Below are 26,688 nucleotides of genomic sequence, written 5' to 3' on the forward strand. Positions count from 1 at the left end.
TTTGTACCTCAGGAAAGTGTGAAAGTGCAAGGCAAGTGGTGTCTTGCTAGCTAAGTGATTGGTTGTTAGCTAAAGCTTGGTTTTCGCTCCCAACGTTTATCCATTCTTGGAACCTCACATTGTTCTAATGCCGTGTAATGGTCCAGGTAGTACAAAGGTCGGTGGTCAGCAAAGGGATCCGCAAAATAGATTCCTGCTGAGTCTTTTTGCAGAGTGCTTCGTGGTGACCAAAGTCTGAAACGATTTACGTCCATTGTGAAAAGATGGACTGCCGATCGTGGAACGCTCTTTCCTTAGTTTCTGCCGTTCTATGGATAGTCTGCTTACCAAGCATATCCAACGCCACGAGTGAGTGTGATTTGGTCCTTTGTCTGTGTTTGCTGTTCGTGTTACGTTCGGTCCCGTAGAGTTTCTTATGGCTGGTCCACACTTGGCCGATTTTTCGGCTGACATGATATCGCACGAAACAGTCTGCGGCAGCTAAACCGACCAAGTGTCTCGGTATCAACACTGTTCAAGCTCGCCAAGCAGAAAAAAGAAAACTGAAAAGAAAATGAATGAAAAGTAAAGGTGACAGAAAAAACGTTGAATGGAAAGAAAATGAAGGGGATTCCTGCACACAGGAAGAAATATGGCGTGTATGTAGAGCTCAGTGCTGCTATTATTCGTGAGATGGAACTTCAATGCCAAGTATGTGTGTGTGCACTTGTATGTGTGTGTGTGTGTGTGTGTGTGTGTGTGTGTCGCTCCCGGGAGCGACCATAGTCTTGTTGCCGCCAGGTTTTAGGCTCGGCAGGGTCTTGTGGAAACCGCGGAAATCCACAAAGAGAGTACGATTTGCAGTGCATAATCTGCCCGCAGTGGTTTCGACAGATGCTGAGGGAAACCACCGGAGGAAGGTTGACGACTACCAGGAAAACATCAATGCCAAGATTGATGCAGTGGCGGACGCGGAAACGGTAGACGAGAAATGGAATGCGATGCGGGACGTGGTGACGGCGGCAGCTGCGGACACTCTCGGTCATCAGAGGAGACGGCAGCCTGATTGGTTTACGGAAAGCCAGGACGGGCTGCGGCCACTGCTGGACGCGCGCAATGCATGCTATCGAACATGGATCACTAGTGGCCGGAATCAGGAAGAGTATTCGCGCTACCGTGTTGCGCGCACGAGGGCTCGCGCTGCCACCCGAGCTGCGAAGAATGATTGGTTTGCTGCCATGGCACAACGTACTGAGAAGGGGCGCTTTGACTCGGCGCGCATTTGGGCCGGTATCAAAACCATGCAGACGGCTCGGCGAGGGCTTGTGGGTGTAACTGCAGTCGCTGTGCGGGACGAGAACGGAAATGTCTGTAATTCACCGGCGGATCAGGGCCGCACATGGCACCGTCACTTCTCCAAGGTTTACAATGTTCCAACCTCGTATGAACCTGCAACTGTTGCCACCATTGAGCAACAGGAAGTGTGTGAAGACCTCGCCGATCCACCTACTCTGGAAGAGCTTAGGCAAGCTGTGCGCCGACTACGGAACGGAAAAGCAGCAGGAGGCTCTGGAATCTTACCGGAACTGCTGAAGGCTGGTGGGGATGGCCTCATGATGGCACTACTAGACCTTGTCCAGACAGTGTGGAATGCAGAGCGGGTGCCCCAGGAGTGGGTGGACTGCCAGCTTGTCCCGATACCAAAAAAAGGAAATCTATCCAGCTGTGACAATTGGAGGGGCATCGCTCTTCTGGAGGTGGTAGGAAAGGCTGTTGCTGGCCTCGTCCAGACAAGATTGCAGCGGCTCGCGGAAGACATCCTACCAGACACGCAGTGTGGATTCCGCAAAGGCAGATCTTGTGCGGACATGATCTTCGCGGTGAGACAAATATCTGAGAAACTATATGAACATCGCTGCTCTGGTTTCATGGTTTTTGTTGATCTACGGAAGGCCTATGATTCCGTCACCCGTAAGTGCATGTGGGAAATTCTCCGGAAGGCGGGCGTACCTGACAAGCTGGTTACCATTATCAGCTCATTTCATACCTCTATGTCTGCAAACCTGTCGATCCCGGGCATCGAGGCCGAGCCTATTGAGGTGCAAAATGGCCTTCGACAAGGTTGTTGTATGGCCCCAGTATTGTTCAATATATTCATGTGGGCAGTATTCCAGCTGTGGCTGCGTGAGGTTGCGGACATACCTGAGATTGGACTTCCCGTCTCCTCTAACTCTGGACCGTCTCTCCTTTTCAAACGCCAGAAGACTGACACAATCAACATCCATCGTGACTGTCAATTCGCAGACGATTCGGCACTTATTGCTACAACTCACCATGGTGCCACACTTGCGCTCAGCCGGTTCATGGACGTCGCAACTCGCTTCGGCCTCACCATCAACCTATCAAAAACCAAAGTAATGGCGGTCGGCTTCGGCATTTCTCCGGAGGATCGTCGTCCATTGGTGGTTGGCGGGGAAATTGTCGAGAGTGTGCATGACTTTCGCTACCTAGGCTCCATCATCCATACTGGTGGCCGCACCGCAGTGGACACTCGGTCCCGAATAGCGTCAGCATCTAGGGCATTCGGAGCATTGCGTCGATCTGTCTTTGATGATGGCGATCTTTCACTGGCAACGAAGCGAATGGTGTATGATGCATGTGTGGCTTCTCTTCTCCTTTACGGAGCGGAGTGTTGGGTACCACTGAAAAGCGAGCTTGCGGCGCTGTCCGCCTTCCATCTTCGCTGCGTTTCCGTGATCTTAGCCCTCGGTAGAAGAGACACCTGGGACTTCCACATCAACAGGAAGACCATTCTGGAGGCCTGGGATCGTCGAGATCCAGTGGATATTACCACACGTGTTCTTCGCTGCCGTCTGGAGTGGCTAGGCCATCTAGCTAGGATGGACGGCGATAGAACTCCGCGCCAGCTCCTGTTTGGTGCGCTCCTTCCGCCGAGGCCGGCTTGCGGTCCTCGGAAACGGTGGCGAGACTCTGTCAGAGCTGACCTCTCCGCAGTGAATATCGACCACACGGAATGGTACGACCTCGCCCAGGAGCGTGGGAAATGGCGCAGTGCGTATTCCGCTCAACCAGTACCGCGATCGGCTCAGCGTGACACTTCTGTGCTCTGCGATGTTTGCCAGCGTACTTTCGCCCACCAGAAATACAAGAATCGCCACAAGTGCCTGGCCGAGAGGAGGAAGCCCATATCTGAGCAGTCCGGCAGCCGACTATGTAATGCGTGCGGGAGATGGTTCTTGAGTGCTGGCGGGCTAGCTTCGCATAAGTGTCTCTCCAACTCGGCTGCTGAAGTGGCGCCGGTCTCGGCTGTGGCATCGGCAGACTCGGTCCGGAAACAGCGGGTTGCCCTGCCCTGCTGCAGAGCGCATTGTCTCGGCTGCGGTCGCTGCTGCAAGTCATCCCGTGGTTTCGACCTGCATAGCTGTGCTAATTTCCTGTCCAGGAAGTAGAGCGGCGTTTCTGGGTCCAATGCTGAACTCAGTGCTGTTGACCCCTGCACAGGGGACACGTGACCATTTGATGGCAGTGTTACCAAGGACCAAGGTGTGTGTGTGTGTGTTTGTGTACTTGCCTGTATGTGTGAACGCATGATGCGTGTACGTTTGTGTGTGTGTGTGTGTGTGTGTGTGTGTTCGTGTCTGTCTGGTGCACACACAGCACATACTTGCCAACCCCTGGCGAACAGTTTCCTTGGCACTGATTACGTTTTTCCTTGATTTTGTACATTTTTCCTTGATCTGCAATTTTACATCATAATTGTGCAAAATATTGTATATGACATCATAGTGACGTCCCCATGACCACAAAACATTCGCAAATAGTACAACATATACGACAAAAAAGTACCTTTTCATGCGCTAACTCAAAAGTTCTCGCTCGGTAGACCTTCGTTTTGGGCACAGCACTACGAGCGAGCGTCCAAAACACTGAAAATCAACAAAAAAGAGGTTGACAGATATTTGGAAAATCCGGTAGATGTTATAACGTTTCCCTTATACCGGGACGAAAGCGATTTTTCCTTGATTTTCCCGGAAATACCGGTAGGGTTGGCAAGTATGCCAGCACACGTTGCTATGGCTCCTGCTGTGGCATTGCTATCATCGCCTCCGGCTATGGGCGTCAAATGGTCTGATTTTTTTTTTTTGCTGACCTGCCTTGACGAGTTGTCGCGGAGATCTAGAAAAAAATTCACCCGTATTCAGTCATTGATCTACGGTTCATTCATCGGGAAATGAAAACTCTATTCAGAAGATGCGAGAGAGCTTGACTGTTTACAACAGCCACTCTTGCCAGGTTTTGCAATGTAATCATCTCTCCATTCGTCTTCTTATCTGCTATGCTTTATTTGCAGCCCCGGCAGGACCTTCCACCACCACCGCTAGTAAGCTTCGGACATTCGTAATGCAAGACACGGGTTTTTGAACTCGCATTGTCGGGCTTTACAGATTGAAAAGAAGATGTCTGCATCACGGTTAAACAAAGAAACACCGTGCAACGTGCGAGGTGTATTCTGAATTTATCGTTTCAATGTTGGCATCTTTCTCCCTATTTTGAGTGATAACAATCCATTATGTGCGCACTTCACTTGTGTGTGCCGCAACCTAGAATTCCCTGTACATCTCTTTGCGCATCCGGCACGGCTGACTTGGCCAGCATGCCTAGCAGATAGTTGCGTGGTTGAAATCAGGGTCCCTCAACAGAAAGATGTGCTCACCCCTGTGCATGTGGTGTGTCCAGGGTTTGGCTGGCGGAGGTGATTTTTTTGTGATTTCTCAGAACTTTTGAGCATAGTACCCTCTTGCTAATCCCCCCCCCCCTTCCCCCACCCTCCCCACCCCATTCCCAACACACAGCACTAATCCCCGTCTCAGCTTAGGCACGAAACTGAAAGCAATCAGTTCGAATATATACACAACTTGCCTGCACAGTTGTGTTTAGTCTTTGATATACCTTGGTTGATAGCTACAGGTAGAGCCTGTTGCAAGAGCCATCTTCTACTTTATCCTTCAGGTCAGAAGGAGGCTTCATGTGTTGCATTTGTTATTTTTTTGCTGACGTGGATTCTATTCTATGCTTGTTGATCATGTCTATATTTCAGGCTGCGCAAGTCTGACTTGTTACAACGGAGCATATTGTTATATATTTTTTGGAACGCCCACCTGCAGCTGTACCTTGTTTTACTACGGTATCCAGTGCCAATACTATGCGTTTGCAAGTGAGTGGTATAGATTCTTAGTTGGAGGCAAGAAAATCCGCACATGAAGTCCAAAAGCCATTTTAGTTTCAACTAGGATTAAATTTCCTGTCCTTTTTACAGACACCTATGATAAGACCACCAAACCGGGTCAGGCTTTCACACCATGCCTGTAGCCAGAGGGACCTGCTCATAACTTAGGCCGGATAGAAGTGTGGTGGGTGAAGCGTTCCCTATTGACAGGCTCCAAGCGCGTCTCCATGACTACATAGGTAGTGACGTTTGTCGGGACGCTTGCTGTGATATATCTACCATATTACCTGAACAGAAACGGAGGGAGTGGTTGGTGTGGACAGGTTTTTTGTTGGTGTTGTACACACAGTACAGGGATCATTCGGTCCCTTAGAGTTTCTTGCGCTTTTTTTATGTTTGAAAAGTACGACCGTACTCTCCTGCCCCTGAAGAGCTTTGCCCGTGTTTGAGACGGTGCACAAATGTACATCGGTGCTGCTTCTGATCGCGCTGTCAAGCTCGCGCTTTGCTGCTTATGTGTTGTGTTGTTTAGGTGCAGCCACGCCAACACCATCCTCAACCACTGAGTACACGATCACGACCACTGGTAGTAAGTTTCCGCCATACGTGATGCGAACAGGTCTCACAGGTTTTTGAACTACTGCAGCCGGTTAGGGCTTCACTGATGGAAAAGAGGACATTCTTCATCAGGTTCACGCAATGAAATTACTTGCAATGTGAATTAAAAGAACTCTGAGCAATTAACGGCAAATAAAAACCCGGTTGTTTCATAGCTGTGTGCAAATTGTATCATTCAATTGCATGTGAGAGGCCTGCAGGAGAGTTGATGTTGAGTTGAAGTGACTTGCATTGCTGGCCCGCACGCTGGCGATGCTTTTATGATTCCTGGAGAGTCAATTTCGGCGTTCCAGGAAATTGCAGACCAACATGTGTCACGCACAGATAAGACGAAGTGACAGTATGACAAACCTCATTCTCGACATATGCAGTACCAGTGCTCACGCAACGCAGGCGCAGGACTACAGGGCGTTTATCCTGTCCGTAAGTCAGTGGTTTGAATACCACCGGCTTCTCGTCAAGAAATTTGGTCAGAAAAGGTTTGGGATAGCCATTTTCCAAGAGTATGGAGGAAAGTCGAAACGCGACAGATGTGGAGAGCATATTCGATGGACACGATAAACTAGGGCTTTGACCAAATTCCTTTTTGGCTTTGTTGGTGTGTAGATTCCCCACGGAATGTATAAGCCAGTAAAGGGAAGCCTTCGATAAGCTATCCTGTCCAAAGAACGAGTGTTAAAAATTTGATGCTAACATCCAGAAGGAGGCTTCAAGTGCTGCATTTCGCTATTTTTTGCTGACGTGGATTCTGTTCTGTGCTTATTAATCATGTCTATACTACAGGCTGCGCAACTCAGACTTGTTACCATGGAGCATGTTATCTATCGTATGGAACGCCCACCTGCGGCTGCAAATTATTTTACTACGGTTACCATTGTCAGTACTATGCGTTTGCAAGTGAGTTGTATGCAAGAGGTACACAAAAGGAAGTATAATAGGGCTGTTTTGTTGTTGCTCAGAGTTTCATGCCAAAAACCATCATCAGACAACATAATGAGAATAGAAAAAAGAAGTGAGTGGTACAGATTCTTACTTGGAGGAAAGAAAATCAGCACACGAAGTACAGAAACCATTTAGTTTTTTGACAAGGCCTTTTTGTGCCATTACTTTTCTAGTCGAACACAATGGTGATTAACATGGCAGCAAGCATCAATTTTCCTCGTCCTTTATAGACACCTATGACAAGACCGTCAAACGGGTCAGGCTTTCACACCATGCCTATGGCCAGCAGGACCTGCTTTTTGTTTTACGAGTACTTCCGTGAATATAACAAGTCTCTTTTATGGGCAAAATTTACACAATGGATTAAAATGTAATGAAACATACTTCGAAGTACACTGGAGAAGAAATCAAAAAAATCATGTGTAAAATAAGGATTTTCAAACCCCGAACAAAAAACTTCAAATCATTTTCTTACATTTAAAGATATAAAATAAATTATTGCTAACGAACTCAATCAATCAACTCAACTCAAAAGGAGAAAAACAATAACAAAACGAAAAAGATCAAAAAGGAGCTGCTCATAGGCAATACAAGTGTGGTGGGCGAAGCGTTTCCTATTGACAGGCTCCAAGCGAGGCTCCATGGCTACATCGGCAGTGACGTTTGTCAGGACGCTTCCTGTGATATATCCACCATATTACCTGAACAGAAACGGGGGAAGTGAAAGGGAGTGGCTGGTGTGGAAAGGGTGTTTTGTACACACCATACAGGGACCATTCGGTCCCTTAGAGTTTCGTTTGCTTTTTACGTTTCTGCCCCAGAAGAGTTTAGCCAGTGTTTGAGACGGTGCATAAGTGATTCTGCTCTGATCGCGCTGCCAAGCTTGCGCTTTCTAGGAGACCAGGGACACTCGTCCTCGCGAATCCACATCATTACACCACGTTCGTTTGCGCAGAAAGCATATTGTTCGTGATGCTAGGTGTGTGTGTGTGTGTGTGTGTGTGTGTGTGTGTGTGTGTGTGTGTGTGTGTGTGTGTGTTGGGATTCACTGGCCAGAAAAAGTCACTTCAAATAGCTGTATGGCGGTGACCAGGCTGAATAGTGACGGTCAATTCTTCAGCCTTGCAAGCTGTTGAATGGTGCAATCCCAGCACAAGTTGCTATGGCTTCTGCCGTAGCATTGCTATCATCGCCTCCGGCGATGGGCGTCAAAAAGGTCAAAAGGTGTGTGTGTATGTATGTGTGTGTAGTGTACGGTGTTAGATTATAGTGGAACTCAGTTACATGTAGTACGTACACCTGTTGTAGAAGTGCATGGCGAGTTACTGCCCAGGGTTGTGCTGCATGTGAGGGTACCGTATTTTCCCGTAAGTTAGTTCTCCCCAATGACTTAGTATCCCCCTATCAAAAATACTTTCAAGTACACTTTCCACTGCCGAGGTTATCACTCCGAAAGATAGTAAGTTTGTACCCGTCCTACATGTACAGACACCGTACAGTACATACATCATATGCACGGACACAAGAGTTGCGCAGGCTTCTCACTGCGAGTCATTTACCCCCGATAAAAAGGTACTCCCCGAAAGATAGTACCACCCCCGAAAGTTAGTACTCATGTGGCTGCTAAGTTCGAAAGTTAATACGTACTAACTTACGGGGAAATACGGTAGTATGGAGAGATAGTTTGTAAGTGCCATACTGTTTTTAATATATGTACAGTAAAATGGGTCAAGGTGACCACTCGGATGAGGCGACCACCTGTCCTAGAAGACCACAAAAACCAGGACCGAGGGATGCTATTTCCAGTCAAATGACCCTGGCTAAGGGGACCACCTGGTAACAGAGACCACCGTGTGAAGGTCCCTTGAGCGGTCGTCTTAGACAGGTTTCACTGTATATACGTGTATGTGTGTGTGTGTGTGTGTGTGTGTGTGTGTGTGTGTGTGTGTGTGTGTGTGTGTGTGTGTGTGTGTGTGTGTGTGTGTGTGTGTGTGTGTGTGTGTGTGTGTGTGTGTGTGTGTGTGTGTGTGTGTGTGTGTGTGTGTGTGTGTGTGTGTGTGTGTGTGTGTGTGTGTGTGGTTCTGAGTTGTTGAGTTGAGTGACGGTTGGGGATTTTTTTCCTCCGTCTTCTGCAAGTAGATTTCAGCCACGGGCTGGCTTCTGGCCAAGGCCAGAGCCAGCCCTGGTTAGATAGGTTGCGCTGAACAAGACGACGTACATATTGTCATCGCGGGCAAGGAAATAAATCAGTGTCGACACCATGGTCACTTCCGATGTGACCACTCGTACTGGACCTCATCCGCCTGAGCGCGGAGGCTCTGCAAACCCCCGCTTAGAGTTCGGCTCGCAACGTGCACCAGCAGCAAGGAGATTTGTGTTGTCCATGGGGACGTGGAACGTCAGAACTTTGGTGAACGTGGACGGCGATTTGAACACTGCCTCAAAAAATATCAAAAATTCAAAAAGACAACTCCGCGAGGAGAGAAAAATCGATCTTGTTTTCCGGCAACTGCAGCGCTACAGTATGGACGTCGTTGGACTTCAGGAGACCCTCTGGTTTGGAACTAATTCCTACCAAGTCGACGACTGTCTCGTCTTGGCGAGTGGCCGTCCGACTCCGTCTGATGGGGAGTCGGCGCGGCGTGGTGAAGGAGTTGCAGTTGTAATGCGCGGTCGTTGCAGGGACGCATTTGTTCGCGGTGGCTCGCAGTGGAAGGGGCACAGCTCGAGATTGATTTCTGCCAGGGTCAAGTTCGAGTGTGGACGGAACCGTTCGCCATTGTATGTTCACATCGCCGTCGGATATGCACCGACGTTCGCCAGACCGCGCGCTGAAAAAACTGCGTTTTATGACAGCTTGCAGACCTTCATTGACAGCGTTCCAAAGTCAGACCAGTATTGCATTCTTGGTGACTTCAATGCTAGAGTTGGAGTTGTCGAGGTGGATGATGAGTGGAGTGATGTGCGGGGGCAGCATGGTTTTTGTCGTATGAACTCAGCAGGAGAGGAGCTGCTCAATTCCTTGGCACGAAATGGAGCTGTTGTATGCAACACATTATGCAGGAAGAAGGAAATCCATAAACATACCTGGTTTCATCCACGCTACAAGCACCTGCACTGTATTGATTATTGCATCATACCACAAGCACATCGGTCGCAGTGTTTGGACTGCCAAGCAATACGTAATGCGGAATGCGACACTGACCATAAGTTTCTAGGCATGAAATATCCTCTAGGTGCCATGCCCAGTTCACATGTCTCCCGCAATGGTGTTGGTCGATCGAAACCCATTGCTGTGTCGCGCCTGCGTAGTGGTGCTCCGGAGGATATGGAGGTTGCGCGTGAGAGATTCTCCAAGGGCATGGATGCTGAGCTTGAGAAGGTTCGGACCCCGAATCCGTCCATCGAGGAGAGGTGGAGTACCCTCAGGACGACCACCATCAACGTTGCCAGCGACTGCCTGGGTCGGGAGAGGCGTCGACAGCCAGAATGGTTTACAGACAAGCGCACTGAGATCGAGTCGGTACTCCGTGATCTTGACAGTTGTTACTCAACCTGGATGTCAACACGGAGGGCCAGTGATCTGTATTTGTACAAGAAATCTCGTAGTGCGGCGTGGTGCACCATGCGGAGGCTGAAGCGAGACTGGCTGCTGAGACAGGCAAAGGATTGTGAATGGTTTGGCTTGACGGCGAAGAGCGGTTGGGAGTGTATCGGTAACATCAAGACCGCCTTGGGTGGTATGCGTCCCCGTGCAGCAACTGCTATCAGAAACAAGCAAGGAGAGATCTGTGACACGGCTGAGGCCACCGGTGGAAGGTGGCGTGAACATTTCGATGGCCTCCTGAATATTGCCAGTGCTTACGACTTGGAGGTAGTGGACTCGATCGAGCAGCGGCCGGTTATGAAGGAGCTTGGTGTCGTGCCTGGTGTGATGAGATTTGGCGTGCATTGCGAGGGATGAAGTGTGGCAAAGCATGCGGCGGATCCGAGATATCTGTGGAGATGCTGAGGTACGGTGGCCCTACCCTGATTGCGAAGTTGCATGAACTGAAACGGGTGGTGTGGGAGACTGGCAGCGTTCCACAGGATTGGTCTGATGCTATCCTCGTCCCCATCCCCAAGAAAGGTGACCTGGGGTCTTGCGACAACTGGCGTGGGATATCGTTACTGGATGTGGCTGGAAAGCTAGTTGCTCGCATGATTGCCAATCGTCTGCAGGTTTTCGGAGAAAGGTGCTTGCCTGACTCGCAGTGTGGTTTCCGCAGGGGCCGTGGTTGTTCGGATATGGTGTTTGCTGTGCAGCAGATCCTGGAAAGGTTGCACGAACATGCCACGAAAGGTTTCGCTGTATTCATTGGTCTGAAGAAACCGTACGACTCGGTTCCGCAGAGTGCTATGTGGAGAGTGTTGGCTAGACTTGGCGTCCCAGGGAATCTGATCACCATCATCAGTTCCTTCCATAGCGACATGACTGCCAGTATTCGTGTGGGTGGAGACCTGCTTTCACCGATTCAGGTTAAGAATGGCTTGCGGCAATGTTGCACTATGGCCCCAGTTTTGTTTAACCTATATATGTGTGCAGTGTTCGAGAGATGGCGTGGTGTGATTCCTGATGATGGTGAGCTGGGGATCCCACTCGTCCAGCTTCGGAGGGAGCGGCTTTTCAACACCAGATTGGCAGAGTATCGCAGAGTTCGGCTGACGGAGTGTCAGTTTGCGGATGATTCAGCCCTGCTCGCAGTTACGCATGCTGGTGCTGAGAGGGCTCTATCCTCGTTCAGGGATGTAGCTGGTGCGTTTGGCCTTAGTATGTCCAAGACCAAATTCATGGCGGCTGGGGCTGGTATTGTGGATGCCGACCAGACCCCTTTGGATGGTGGTGTTGACCACGTTGAGGCCTTTCGCTATCTCGGTTGTCGTGTTACAGCAGACGCCCGGAGCTCATTTTGATGTGTCTCGGCGAGTTGCTGCTGCATCGGGTGCGTTCTGTACACTGCGGGAGTCGGTTTTCGACAGTGATGACTTCAGCATCGCCATCAAGCGCATTGTGTATGGAGTGACTGTCCTGGTGGTCCTTCTTTATGGATCTGAGAGTTGGACCGTCAGGCAGCGTGATGTCCGTCGCCTGGAGTCCTTTCACCTGCAGTGCGTGCACTCCATCCTGAGGATAAATTGTGGCCGGCAGATCGAGGAGCACATCTCCTCTCTCCAGGTTCTCAGGATGTGGGGCGATATGGAGGAGATCGCGGATAAAGTCAGAGTCCGCCGACTTCGATGGCTTGGCCACGTGTCCCGCATGCAAGATCGGATCCCTCGCCAGCTGCTGTACGGCGCGTTACCCTCCAAACGTCCACCGCATGGACCCCGTAAGCGCTGGAAGGATTCCGCGAAGTGCGACTTGATGGCTGTTGGGGTTCCTCTAGAGCAGCTTGGTGACATCGTCCAAGATCGACAGGGATGGCGGGTCACCTGCCGTGATGCTGTCAACGCTATTGTCCAGTCCCGCATGGAGCCTGTGGCGAAGCCCCTCATCTGTGGCACTTGTGCGCGCAGTTTTCGTCGGCCGCAGGATATTGCGAGGCACAAGTGTAACGCTGTTAGCGCGGCCCGCGCGCGCTGAGCGTTCCCCGCCCGGTGGACAACACGTCTCCTGGTCTGCCCCGTATGGGGCCACATAGCCAGTCATGGCAGTGGAAGCAGGAAGGAAGGAAGGTGTGTGTGGAGAAGTGTGTGTGTGGGGAGGGGGGGGGGAGGGCTCATTTGTATGCGTGAACGCGCCTGCGTGTCTGCATATACCGTGAGACTTGTTTACGACGACCGCTCAAGAGACCTTCAAAATGTGGTCTCTGTTACCAGGTGGTCGCCCTACCCATGGTCAACTAACTGGAAGTGGCATCCCTTGGTCTTGGTTCCAGTGGTCTTCTTTAATAGTCGTCTTATCCGAGTGGTCGCCTTGACAGGTTTTACCGTACGCGTCTGTTTATGTACTCGTCTGGATGTGTGTACTGTAAAACCGGAAAGTCTAACGAGTCACAAATTCTAACGTTTTAACGACCACTGTTTATTCGCTGTTTGAAGAAACGTCATCCTAAACCCGGTGTGTAAAGATGCATACGCAGTCAACGTCGCTTATAACGACACTCAGTGGGGCATCAAAGAAGTGTCCTTATTCGCGAAGTGTCGTTATACCCGAAGTCTCATTTTTATAATATTATTGTATATTATCCTAGTATTACAGTTAGATGGGGCTTTGCTCTGGGCATGGAAATTCTGACGTTATTCATGAATTGTCGTTATATCCGCAGTCGTTATTAGCGAAGTTGACTGTACATCGATGCATGCTCTGGGAGGCCAGGTAGCCATCGTTAAACTTTCTGCACGTTATCATGCCAATATTACAAAAACCCATTCGGGACGGATACGAGAATAATAATAATTACAAAAACGTTAAAAAACGTTTTGGTCGTTAGACTTTCCCCTTTTACAGTATGTGTGTATGTGTGTATTTAGGTTTGTTGTCCAGGTTTCATTCACTGGGAAATGCAGATTCTGTGCAGGAGATGCCAGAGAGCTTGGCTACTCATAATAGCCATGCTTGCTAGGTTGTGCGATATGATTATGTCCCAATTCCTCTTCTTATGTGTTGTGTTGTAGTTGCGACCACGCCAACACCATCCTCAGCCCCTGAGAGTAAGTTTCAGCCATACGTGATGCGAACAGAATTCACAGGTTTGTGAACTAGCCTGTTTGGGCATCACTGATTGAAAAGAAGACATTCTTCATTAGGTCCACGCAACGAAATTCCCTGCAATGTGTACTAAAAAGACCTGGTTGTTTTATAGCTGTGTAAAACGCAATCCACACAGTTTAGCCAATTTAGTAACCAAACGTTTTCGTTCCCTTTTCATATTGGGTAAGTACAGGGAATAATGGAAAAAAATGTCAAAATACAGCAACTTATAGAGCTAAAGCAAAAGCATAGTTCGAGAACCTCACGCTATACGTGTGGAAAATAAAATTCGGCTGAACAGGTCAAAAACAGGGTGAAGGTATTATTATATATTATCCTAGTATTACAGTTAGATGGGGCTTTGCTCTGGGCATGGAAATTCTGACGTTATTCATGAATTGTCGTTATATCCGCAGTCGTTATTAGCGAAGTTGACTGTACATCGATGCATGCTCTGGGAGGCCAGGTAGCCATCGTTAATGATAGCTTGCATACCGTCCTACCGGTAGGACCTGTGGTCCTACCGGTAGGACCCAAGAAATCGAGCTGCAAAAGTGCTTTTGGTTGAGAATTTTTTTGAAACAATTTTTGAGATGAGGTCTTTGTCAGGCAAAGTAATGGCGCAAAATGCAAGGCTATGTCCAGTACATTGAGTATGCGCAATTTTATCGATTGTCAAAATGGCCGCACATAATGCTGTCGGTGCGCTAGCAACTCTGTCCAAAGTGAATTTTGACCATGGCACATCAATTGTGGTGAGGTCCTAATGTTTTTATTAGCTTGCCAAGGCCGTGGAATGCGTAATATCATACTCCGTTTCCATGGTTACCATGGGTTGTTACCATGGAATTTCGTAGTATGCCTTGTGCGATCACGTCTAAAATTTGTGGACTCCTTCATTAGCCCCTTAGCAACAGTTTAGGGTCAAGTTTTAGGTCAATGTTAGAACAGAGGCCATGCAACATGTCTGTGTATGATGGTCCTACCGGTATGTCCTACCGGTAGGACCGAGGTCTATGCAAGCTATCATTAAACTTTCTGCACGTTATCATGCCAATATTACAAAAACCCATTCGGGACGGATACGAGAATAATAATAATTACAAAAACGTTAAAAAACGTTTTGGTCGTTAGACTTTCCCCTTTTACAGTATGTGTGTATGTGTGTATTTAGGTTTGTTGTCCAGGTTTCATTCACTGGGAAATGCAGATTCTGTGCAGGAGATGCCAGAGAGCTTGGCTACTCATAATAGCCATGCTTGCTAGGTTGTGCGATATGATTATGTCCCAATTCCTCTTCTTATGTGTTGTGTTGTAGTTGCGACCACGCCAACACCATCCTCAGCCCCTGAGAGTAAGTTTCAGCCATACGTGATGCGAACAGAATTCACAGGTTTGTGAACTAGCCTGTTTGGGCATCACTGATTGAAAAGAAGACATTCTTCATTAGGTCCACGCAACGAAATTCCCTGCAATGTGTACTAAAAAGACCTGGTTGTTTTATAGCTGTGTAAAACGCAATCCACACAGTTTAGCCAGTTTAGTAACCAAACGTTTTCGTTCCCTTTTCATATTGGGTAAGTACAGGGAATAATGGAAAAAAATGTCAAAATACAGCAACTTATAGAGCTAAAGCAAAAGCATAGTTCGATAACCTCACGCTATACGTGTGGAAAATAAAATTCGGCTGAACAGGTCAAAAACAGGGTGAAGGTATTATTATATATTATCCTAGTATTACAGTTAGATGGGGCTTTGCTCTGGGCATGGAAATTCTGACGTTATTCATGAATTGTCGTTATATCCGCAGTCGTTATTAGCGAAGTTGACTGTACATCGATGCATGCTCTGGGAGGCCAGGTAGCCATCGTTAAACTTTCTGCACGTTATCATGCCAATATTACAAAAACCCATTCGGGACGGATACGAGAATAATAATAATTACAAAAACGTTAAAAAACGTTTTGGTCGTTAGACTTTCCCCTTTTACAGTATGTGTGTATGTGTGTATTTAGGTTTGTTGTCCAGGTTTCATTCACTGGGAAATGCAGATTCTGTGCAGGAGATGCCAGAGAGCTTGGCTACTCATAATAGCCATGCTTGCTAGGTTGTGCGATATGATTATGTCCCAATTCCTCTTCTTATGTGTTGTGTTGTAGTTGCGACCACGCCAACACCATCCTCAGCCCCTGAGAGTAAGTTTCAGCCATACGTGATGCGAACAGAATTCACAGGTTTGTGAACTAGCCTGTTTGGGCATCACTGATTGAAAAGAAGACATTCTTCATTAGGTCCACGCAACGAAATTCCCTGCAATGTGTACTAAAAAGACCTGGTTGTTTTATAGCTGTGTAAAACGCAATCCACACAGTTTAGCCAATTTAGTAACCAAACGTTTTCGTTCCCTTTTCATATTGGGTAAGTACAGGGAATAATGGAAAAAAATGTCAAAATACAGCAACTTATAGAGCTAAAGCAAAAGCATAGTTCGAGAACCTCACGCTATACGTGTGGAAAATAAAATTCGGCTGAACAGGTCAAAAACAGGGTGAAGGTGAAGAAATGACAAAAAAACTTATTGAATACATCAATGAGGAGAAGCATTTCCGACACTTTTACCATGATTAGCGGCAAACAAATGGGACAACCTACTGACATGCGGATCAGAATGTGTGGTAGCAATAGTTTGTACCGTATGGCACAGGTCAGCCTGGCTACTGCTGGGTTGTAGTACCAATGGCAGCTTCAGTGCTTGTTTCACTCCCTGTAAAAGACTCCCGAACATGTTTTATTTTTCCTCTTTGTACTTTTTCTTGCTCTCTTTTGCTGTCCACTCAGCCCCCGACTCCAGCCTGAGTGGAAGCACAATTGCCTTGATCTGCGTCTGCCTCATCGTTATCCTGTGTATCGTCATTGGCGTATCTTGCCTGATAGTCCGCTTTTCCAGAAAGCTGAGTCTGAATCGGGAATACCAGCTCCTTATGGCTTCGGACGAGGAGGAACAAGAAGACACAGTACCAGAACCAACAACGACAACACCACCAACAACAACAAGCCACACTGTTGCACCCCCGAGCGATCCAACCTTCCCCGGGCACACCACGTGTCTTGAGCGTGCTGCTGGCACAGTGCCCCCGCCAACACAAAACCCACATGACACTGCAGATGCAATGTCCCATCCAGATCACAACCCACATGACACTGCTGGCACAGTGCCCCATCCAGCACACAACCCATACGACACTGCCAGTACCATGTCCCATGCAGCTCACAACCCATACTGTGCCGCCTACACAGTGCCCCAGCCAGCACACAACCCACATCATGCGGCAGGTATGATTCCCCAGCCAGCATACAATCCACAAAACACAGTCAGTGCAATGTACCATCCAGCCCACAACCCACACGATACCATGTACACAATGCCCCATCCAGCAGCACATGACACACATCACACGGCAGGCACAACGGAGCAGAAAGGATACCTGCCTGGCCACATGCCCGCATACACATCTGGTGCTTCAATGCCTGGACTGGCCAGTATGGCTGGCTTCTCGGCCGACCAAGCAGCTGCCATTTCCGAAACAGCCCCGCCAGCTTATGAAGATTCCGATCCAATGCCCCATTGTGTCAAGCATTGACTTTTTTTCACAAGGCAATATTCGCTGCTTCCGATTTAAACAGGATGTGAAAGCTTACACCGGCAGGCAACAACTAGGCATCTCTCTCCCGATCTTGTTAGTGACAGTCAACGTGTTATAATACTTCGTTCCCCATCTTAGTTCCCTCCAATTGAGGATTATTCAAGGGGTTATTTTTTTGATTTGCCAATGCTCCTTCATGATAGATATACCCATTGCATGATCATCCCACTTTTTCAGGAATGTGTAGGTCGTGCATTGTTACTGTCAAGGCTGCACTACATATCGCCTTGCATCATCTACTTTCGTTAACCGGTGTTACGCCTTATCCTGGATATCACTGGAACGTCATGTCCATGGGAGAAAGAACTACTCACTGAATTTTGTATGTGCCAAGTAGCCTCGTTCGCTTGGCACTTCATTCCGCCTCTCTGATCCTGTTTTGCAATTTGAAACACTTTAAAAAAAGTATTTTAAATTTGCCTTTGATCCATTGATATTCTAGATCAATAGGCTACTCTCGCTAGTTGAGGGCAGTGGTGAGTTACTTCAAAGTCCGTTAAATGATTGACCAAAGAACATGTTGTCAAGTGAAGATCTTATGGATAGCTAGAACATCACTTGTGCAGCTGCTGTTCTTTTCTTCTCCTCTTTTCTTACTTCCTGCACTTACGCAGTACCCTGCTGCTTCTCTCCTTCTGCAGCCATGTTCCTACGGAGAAATTGCATTACCATTACCAGGGTCAGTGCACTCAATAGGGCTTGAAAGTGCTACGTCACAGCATAGCAACAATGTCAAAAATTCAAAAATTGGATCCACTTGGATCCAGTTTTTGTATGGATCCAAGCACATTTCAAGCCGTCTTACTCACAGCAAGGTGATGTTACCAGTGAAACTGACTGATTTGGCTACTGGGGGCGGGGTTACAACTGGTGCCGAAGTAAAAGTCTCCCCTGCATACGACATGCTTGGGTTGCTATGCACCCACATACTGAGGCAATAGCGAAGTCACACCTTAGTGGATCCAAAATAGAAATCTGATGTCAACTTAGTACTCCCTGGCCGTTTTTGACGTCATCACTTTCAAGCCCTATGCCAATGGCAGTCAGAATGCTATCCCTGCATGTACACTATCTGTAATAGTTTTACCTTGACACTTCTTGCTTGTCTTATGGTAACACCTTGTGTTCCTACTATTCTCACTCCTGCGGTTCTTGCCTTTCTTTTGCTTTATAACCTCTGGTTTGAACATCATTCGGGGAATTCTCCAATCAATCAAGTCTATACTGTTACACTGGTAGCTTGAGGACGGTTGAGATCATCGTTTGCCCTTTGACGTGCCTTGTGCTCCTGGCCGCTACTGCTCTGCTATACGCCGCTTTCCGTGAGATCCGCCGCGCTCGGGACAACGCGGCTGCTACAGTTGGATGACATCAATTACCTGCTACATCAAGTCCTCCGGATCTAGCCCCGTGTCGATCGCGTTCTCTCTCCCAAACAAGCCCGAGCGTCAAACGCGTTACCAGAGAACCGAATGTTTTCCATGGCAACCCTTCCGAGTTCAAAGAGTGGGTATTTACGGTCGAGTTAGCCTTGAAGTGCTCACCTCAAGGTGACCCGGAGAGCCAAGTTAACTTTGTGGCTAGCTACCTCGCTGGGAATGCGCGTCTTTGGCTAATTTCTTCCATGGAAGCAGGTGAGCAATTTTCGGATTGGCATTCTTTGAAAAGCGCCCTAGCGCGAGTGTATGGCCCGCACTATGACGGGGAAAGAGTGCGGTTGGATATGTTCTCTATCCAACAGCGTGGGTCAATTGAATCGTACCTAACGGAGTTTTCTCGGCTAAGTTTACAGGTGCCGGAACTTGACGAACTCTCCAGAGCCTTGCTATTTGTCAACGGCCTGCACGGTAACATGCGGACCTTGGTAGTGAAGGAACACCCCACTACACTGTCAGCCGCCGTTCAGTCAGCGCTAGCAGTCGCCTCAGACAGCCGATTTCAGCGCAGACCACCACTGGCGACCGCGCCGGGATTCGCACCACCATCAGGTAGCAGAAAGCTAACAAAACTAAGCCCCGAGGAACGTGAGACATTACGAGCCCAGGGGGGCTGCTTCGCATGTCGTCGACCAGGCCATATGGCCCAGAATTGCCCGCAGCATCGAGATCACCCAAACGGTGGACGTCAGTAAGGCCGATGCGATTACTGACGCAGCAAGAAAAGGCATCACCTGCGTGTAGTGTGTGCTCCGTCTCTACCCGTAACCGATTCAGTAGCCTCGCTGTGGAGGATGTTGACGATGATGCTGAATGCTCCGAAGCCAATTTCAAGCGAGATGTTACACCAACTATTGAGGCCCAGGTTACCAGCGTCAATGTGTAAACGGAACATGAGCTCCTGCGTGTAGAAGGCAAAATCAACGGTCGTCGCGCGCTTATGTTAATAGATTCCGGCTCGACCCATGATTTCATTGCCGAACAGTTTGCCAGGAGAGTTAACCTGCCAACCGAAATTGGCTCGGAAAACCTGAATGTCACGCTGGCTGATGGAGCATCAAGCTCGTTTCCCATGGAGACGACCCATGAATTGAAGGTTATCGTAGGCGACTTCAGCGATAACCAAACCTTCACGGTGTTCCCCCTTCATCGCTATGATGCTATATTGGGGAAACCTTGGTTAACGCGTAACAATCCAGACATAAACTTCCGGACGAATGAAGTCAGGTTGAACTCGAATGGTTTGCCTTGTGCGTCGCCCAGTCAAAGCGAACCGACCGCTCCTGTGGAGGCGATGTTCATATCTGGTCGTCAGGCTAGGCATGCTCTTAGGAGTGGAGACGAAGGTGTTCTGGCGTGGGTCAGCGTAGAAGACGGCATTGGCAAGGAACCTCCCGACAAATCCACTCAGAACGAACACCCAGATCTCAAGGCCATGTTCCGTGACTATGACGATCTTTTCCCGGATGATCTGCCAGCTAGACTCCCACCAGAGAGGTCTGTAGACCACGAAATCCGCCTGGAGGAAGGCTCATCACCCCCATCGCGACCTGCCTATCGCCTGCCCAGGCCAGAAATGGAGGAATTGAAGAAACAGCTCACAGAACTCTTGAAAAAGGGTTTCGTAGAACCAAGTAAGTCCCCCTTTGGTGCACCGGTGTTTTTTGTCAAGAAAGCTGATGGTTCGTTATGCATGGTCTGCGATTAGAGTGAGCTAAACAAGATAACTGTTAAGAACAAGGCGTGCTTGCCCAATGTGGATGATTTATTCGATACCGTACAGGGCGCTAGGTACTTCACGAAACTAGACCTCCGATCAGGGTATAATCAGATTCGCATTCAAGCTGAGGACGTGCCCAAAACCGCGATTAACACTCCCTTTGGGCATTACCAATTTAGGGTCATGGGATTTGGTCTCACCAATGCACCGGCAACATTTCAATCCATGATGAATACGATTCTTCAACCATATCTGAGGGAGTTCGTAGTCGTGTTCCTAGATGACATACTCATCTTAAGCAAAACGTGGTCGGAGCATATGCAGCATGTCCGGTCGGTATTGAGCGTGCTCCGGGACAACCAGTTATTTTGCAAACGGTCAAAATGTGAATTTGGCGTGGAGAGTGTGCGGTTCCTGGGACATTGCATCGATGGACTGCTCATCGCCCCTGACCCAGACAAGATTGCCGCAGTAAAGGTCTGGCCCGCTCCGACTTCCGTCACAGACGTGAGGCAATTTCTTGGATTTACGAATTATTTTAGGCGATTCATAGATCAATACTCATCGCTCTCTAAGAACTTAGAGGAGATAACGGGAAAACATGCACGATTCGAGTGGAACAGCTCTCGGCAACATGCCTTTGAATCGCTAAAGCATGCCTTGTTGAATGCGCCCCTATTGCGGCTGGCTGATGTGAACCGACCATTCAGAGTGGTAACAGATGCAAGCGATTTCGACTTGGGATGTGTTCTTCTCCAAGAACTAGAGGAAGATGCCTGGCATCCAGTGGCTTATGCTAGCCGAAAATTGTCTGCTGCTGAACAGAATTATACAGCTACAGAAAGAGAAACATTGGCCGTAGTGTTTGCGCTAAAGACCTGGCGCATCTACCTCTTTCAACACTTTGAGGTCATTACAGACAACATGGCGGTAGTTTATCTGAAAACAAAACCAAGCATTACAAAGAGAGAGGCGCGATGGGTTGAATTCCTAGCTGACTATGACTACACAGTCCATCACAGACCCGGCAGAGAGAACCCTGCAGATCCCCTTTCGCGTCGCCCAGATCTCCATGAGAGTAACCTCGTGGAGAATGCAGTACCACGTTTGAATGCTATTGAGTATGCTTTAGCAATGAATGATGACGTGTCCAATACAATATCAGATGCCTACCAGAGAGACAAAGAGCTAACTCCCATCATAGAAAGATTGAAGCATTCTCTCCGAGATAATTTGCATGATCGCTATTATTGGGACGAATCCACTGATCGCTTGTACCTCAAGGCATCCCCCAATAACCGGCTGTGCATACCACAGTGCGGTGTCCGGTTAAAGCTCATTCAAGAACACCATGAGTGTGCAACGGCTGGCCACCCGGGTCGTGATCGAACGTACTTCCGCCTAGCACGTTTTTTCTACTGGCCCCGAATGGGTCTCGATATGAAGAGATTTGTCAAAACCTGTGATCTCTGCCAGCGAACGATGGGAGGTCAGCCACGAACAGGGCTTCTCCAGTCACTTCCAATACCTAATAGTCCTTGGCAGGATATCTCAATGGATTTTATTGTTAGATTGCCCCTTACTTCTCGTGGCTTCGACGCAATTTACACCTTTGTGGACCGACTTACGAAATGCGTACATCTTGTTCCAACAAACTCGAAGATTGATGCTAAGGGCAGCGCTAAACTGTACATTCAAAACGTGTTTCGTCTGCACGGGCTGAGCTCGACCATTGTTTCCGATCGCGATCCACGATTCACTGCAGCTTTTTTCAAAGAAGTATTCTCTCAGCTAGGAACTAAATTGGCATTCAGCACTGCTAACCACCCTCAAACGGATGGTTTGACAGAGAGAGTTAACCGGCAAGTGGGAGAAGTTCTAAGAGCATTTGTGAACTTGAGACAGGACAATTGGGATTCGCTTCTACCACTCTGCGAGTTTGCAATAAATAGTTCACAACAGTCATCTGTAGCTAATACACCGTTCTATCTGAACTATGGGTTTGACCCTAAGTCCCCGCCCGAATTCATTCTTACGGGAGGGGAAAGGAGTGATTCGGTCGATTGGCTTCATGAGCAGGAAGCCGCACTAAGGATAGCTCGAGATGCAATGCTCGACGCCCAGGCAAGGCAAGCTATATACGCAGACCAGACGAGAACGCCCAGTGATTTGAAGGTTGGTGATAGCGTTCTTGTCTACAGAGACTTTCTACTGACCCCGGAAGCTCGTGGCCAGCCCTCTCGGAAGTTGCAACCCAAGTGGTTTGGTCCTTATCGTATCCAGGCTAAGATTGGAGCGAATGCTTTTCGCTTGGAACTACCCCGTGAACTTCGCTGCCATCCCGTGTTTAATGTCACTGCTCTTAAACGCTACGAAGAGAACACGATTCCTGGAAGACACCAACCCCCGCCTCCGCCCTTCACAGATCTAGATGGACACACACGCTATGTTGTCGAAGCCGTTTTGAATCACCGACACCGTAGTGGTGAGCAACACTTCCTGGTGCATTGGAAGGGTTACCCCAGCAGCAAAGCTACGTGGGAGCCCGCTGGCAACCTATGTGATGAGTCTGGTCGGAATATTAAAACGCTGCAGAACTATCTAGCCTCGCAACGACAGCAGCCTTGATCTAACTAGGCTGAGCCATATGCATCTCTTACTGAGATAGTTAATAATATGTTATAGACTGATAAATATAGTTTTGCGTCATCTCCTTGTGAGAGTGATGAAGTTGAGTTGGATTACACTTCAATGTGGTTATGCATGTGCATGAGTGATTATTTAATATTCCCCTTTCCACAATTGCACCTCCTAACTGGATTGTGTTATCTAATAGAACCTTGGGCTTCCTATGGGGCCGGGAGAGTGTAATAGTTTTACCTTGACACTTCTTGCTTGTCTTATGGTAACACCTTGTGTTCCTACTATTCTCACTCCTGCGGTTCTCGCCTTTCTTTTGCTTTATAACCTCTGGTTTGAACATCATTCGGGGAATTCTCCAATCAATCAAGTCTATACTGTTACACTATCACGTTCTTGCCGTGTATGCTTGGTGTAACTTACTCTTTCATGCACGCTGTATTAAAGTAATTCGCCCATCTTGAGACAGGTTAGAACAAAATGAGCTGACAAAGACACCAAGGTAAGATTACTACGAATGAAAAGTCACGATGGACAAATACAGTAGACATGCGCGAAGCAGGCAGGAAGATCTGAATACGAAGCAGGCAGCAAGATAATACGCAACGAGAGCATATCGCAGCTTAAATCGTGATGAAAAGTTACTGCGATTCTATAACAATTAATCTCCCTGGAAAAATATCTGTTGGAGCACCTCGGGACCAAGCAGGGTAGCAAGAGGCAAAAGTGATAGTAGGCTCAGCAGATGGTTCACGCAACGCATTGTCCGCCACACAGCAGGTCATAGTGTCCGGAGCGGGAGGGGATAACAAGTTTTCAGCCGGAGAATCGGCAGATTCATGTGACGCCGCTGGCGCAGCATGAAGAGAAAAAAACTCAGGAAATCAGATTCAAGTCCTGCATGGAAGTGGTGATGCTTCCGAAAGTGGAGTTGGGTACTGTTGTTTGTTCTCTACGTCCGTGACATTGCGAAAGAGCTGTCCCCTTACAACGTTGCGACCCTGCATTTTGAGGACGATATCTCAATTAGATCCAGCAGCATGAGCACGGATGAGGTGTCCCAAAATCTCTCAAGTGCTGTCCAGCACCTCGCCGATTGGCTTAGGAACAGCGGTCTCATCTTGAATGAAACGAAGACGCAGATCATGTCGATATCGCCAGTACGATCTCAAACATTTGACTTGCAAGTGCAATGTAATGGACTGCCTCTGCCAACTGTTCGCTCTGCGAAATATTTAGGTCTCCACTTTGATGCGGACATGAGCTGGAACACCATGGTTGACCACGTCGCACGGGGCGTCGCGTCGAAAGTTGGCGTGCTCAGACGATACGCTACGTTCCTGCCTTTTCAATGTCGCATAGCCTATTTTCGTTCTTTCATTTTATCACACTTTATGTATGCCGCTTCTGCTTACTTACCATTTCTCACGGCTTATCAAAGTCGACGGCTTAATGGGCTCTTCAAGCGTGCTGTAAGCACAGTCTGTCGGTACCTCCCGGGACACCGACAAGCAATATTCTTACACGTATGAACATCCAAACATTGACCACATACGCCAACATGCACCTTCTGGTTTTTATCTGGCGTTGTATCCATGACTCCTTTAACATCAGCATGTTGTTTGCTAACTTTTTCAGCCACAGTATTTCCACTCAAACTCGTGGTGGGCACAGCAATTTACTGATTGTCCCAGCCAGCCCAACTGCATATCTTGCCAAACGTGTTACCTATGCTGGGACCATCTTATGGAACCAGCTCCCCGCTGCGGTCAGGCAAGAAAGAAAACGCAATCGCTTTAAGTCAATGGCTCTTGCTTTTTTGCTTACCAGATAAATAAGCCATTTTACAAATACTGTATGCACTGCTCTTTACGTTATTTTCTCCCTATGCAAGTCGCAACTCCTGTTTTGAGTTGTTTTTCTTCTCTCTTTTTCTTTCCCTACTAGTTGCTGTTACACTCACTGATCCTTATGCACAGATATACAGCATTCCCTCACTAGTGGGACCATTGTTATTAGGCTAGGGCCTGTTTTGGACTTCCCACTCTAAATAAAGAATACAAACAAACAAAACAAACATGTTACTTGTGATCTAGCACAAGGTTGACTTGGATGCGTCAAATATGTATTTGGCCTTTGGCCTCTGGTTAGTGGATCTGATATATCGTCTCCCACCGTTTAGAAGCTGCATTAATCGCCTGATCATGTGGTAGCTCTTGGCGAATTATGCTCAAAAGAGACAAAGCATTGGCAGATTCTGCTCGACTCCTTTCAGGCTGTGAAATCTGCAGAACCATGCACATCTTATGGCAGGCACTTCTTCGAATTCTGCTCCAATTCTTTAACCACATATCAAAAACATGCATGTAACATACCAACAAAGGTACCAAGATCTGCCAATTTCTGCCGGCATTATCCGCTAAGGTTCTAGTGGGGTGGGGGCGTCCCACGGAATCGGTGAGGCGGTCCTTGACCTAGGTGTACTTCACGCGAGGCCGTTACTTTTGTATTGTTTTCATTTACTCCTGGTGTATTGATTTCCCCGATCCCACGTCGGACCCTATTGCGGGGTTCTAGCGAAGACCTACGATTTCGTTGATGTTGGCAAGCATTGCATACAGTAGTCTTTGCAGTATTACTGTTTATCACTATCTTAGTATTGACTCCCATTGATTTTAGCTATACCTAAGCAGTCAAATATTCCTGCATATTTCACTCCTTAGCCCTATTATTGACTGCTTTTATTTGACTGCTTAGGGGTTCCGCAGTCGAACGGTGCCTAGTGCAGCATGGTGACTGTATGAGTGCGTGATGGTGCAATGGTTGTGCAATCATAAAACCGGGATTCATGAGTAGGGTCCAGCGGATAATGCTCCGAGAATGTTCGTATAATGCTAACCATAGTGCTCTAAAAACTGCCTTATAATGCTGATTATAATGCTTCAGCAAGGGATATAATGCTCTTGGTTTCGGACAAAAATGGAAGAATGTCTGCACATTGTCAAACGTCCAGGAAATTATGCATATCTGCATCTGAAGCTGCCACCTATCACTCACGAGCTCCACCACTTCTTAGCACTATAAAACATGATGGCTTCTACATTGATTGCTCTCCATTCCAACTTTGATGCAGGGTTGTGGAATAATAGTCGGCGTATCAAATATTTCCCCTAATTATCCATTTAGTGAGAGATGAAACCATTATTGCAGGTAGTCATTCATTGTTGGGATGAAGTTAATCTTGGCAAATAGTATTCCTGCCTGCAGACAAGCTGTCACTGAGTCCACTCTGTGAATAATGTCTTCATCTGGAACACCAGACATGAGGCCAGCTCCTGAGATCCGATCTCAGATGGAGAGCCCTCCCATTTGCGGAAATCCTGAAAACACGTGGTCAAAATCTATTTTTTTCCACTCTACATCCTTTGCTTGTGCTCTCATCTCCTTGAGATGGTGTGTAGAATTACATGTATGGCTTGCCACAATACTCTTCCTTTCTGATAGCATTTGACCGTAGGCCTGGCATTACTACCGTCCAGGCGTCCACAACTAACTGAACGTGCTTCGTCAGGACAGTAAGACAGGCGCTGCTGAGCAATCGACTTGGTACTAAGTCCATGAAAAATTGTAGTTCTTTTCGAGCCTCCTGAGCTGGACTCGGCAAAGGC

At 48.0% G+C, this 26,688-nt stretch overlaps 1 protein-coding gene across 4 annotated transcripts; it reads left to right on the forward strand.

The window, feature by feature from the left end:
* Nucleotides 1–17,650, forward strand: LOC135825292 (soluble scavenger receptor cysteine-rich domain-containing protein SSC5D-like). 4 transcript variants are annotated; one of them, XM_065338028.1, is made up of 9 exons: nt 1–348; nt 4,352–4,381; nt 5,099–5,215; nt 5,760–5,816; nt 6,629–6,742; nt 13,445–13,480; nt 14,839–14,913; nt 15,680–15,715; nt 16,359–17,650. In XM_065338028.1, the coding sequence occupies exons 1-9, from the start codon at nt 264–266 to the stop codon at nt 17,159–17,161; spliced, it is 1,353 nt and encodes a 450-aa protein (XP_065194100.1). In that variant the 5' UTR covers nt 1–263; the 3' UTR covers nt 17,162–17,650. The 4 variants fall into 4 exon arrangements, with proteins under 4 accessions (XP_065194100.1, XP_065194101.1, XP_065194102.1 ...); XM_065338029.1 differs by having other exon boundaries at nt 14,839–14,874; XM_065338030.1 differs by lacking the exon at nt 14,839–14,913 and having other exon boundaries at nt 2–348.
* Nucleotides 17,651–26,688: the final 9,038 nt, after the last annotated feature.

The sequence above is a fragment of the Sycon ciliatum genome, chromosome 9 (assembly GCF_964019385.1).
Source record: "Sycon ciliatum chromosome 9, ocSycCili1.1, whole genome shotgun sequence".
NCBI classification, from domain to species: Eukaryota; Metazoa; Porifera; class Calcarea; order Leucosolenida; family Sycettidae; genus Sycon; species Sycon ciliatum.

What these genes read in the sequence shown, in the direction of transcription:
- LOC135825292 (XM_065338028.1), top strand. Translation starts at nt 264, where the DNA reads ATGGACTGCCGATCGTGGAACGCTCTTTCCTTAGTTTCTGCCGTTCTA. An exon ending in GATGCGAACAGAATTCACAG is followed by an intron (nt 14,914 to 15,679) that starts GTTTGTGAACTA and finishes GTTGTGTTGTAG; the next exon opens with TTGCGACCACGCCAACACCA. An exon ending in ACCATCCTCAGCCCCTGAGA is followed by an intron (nt 15,716 to 16,358) that starts GTAAGTTTCAGC and finishes CTGTCCACTCAG; the next exon opens with CCCCCGACTCCAGCCTGAGT.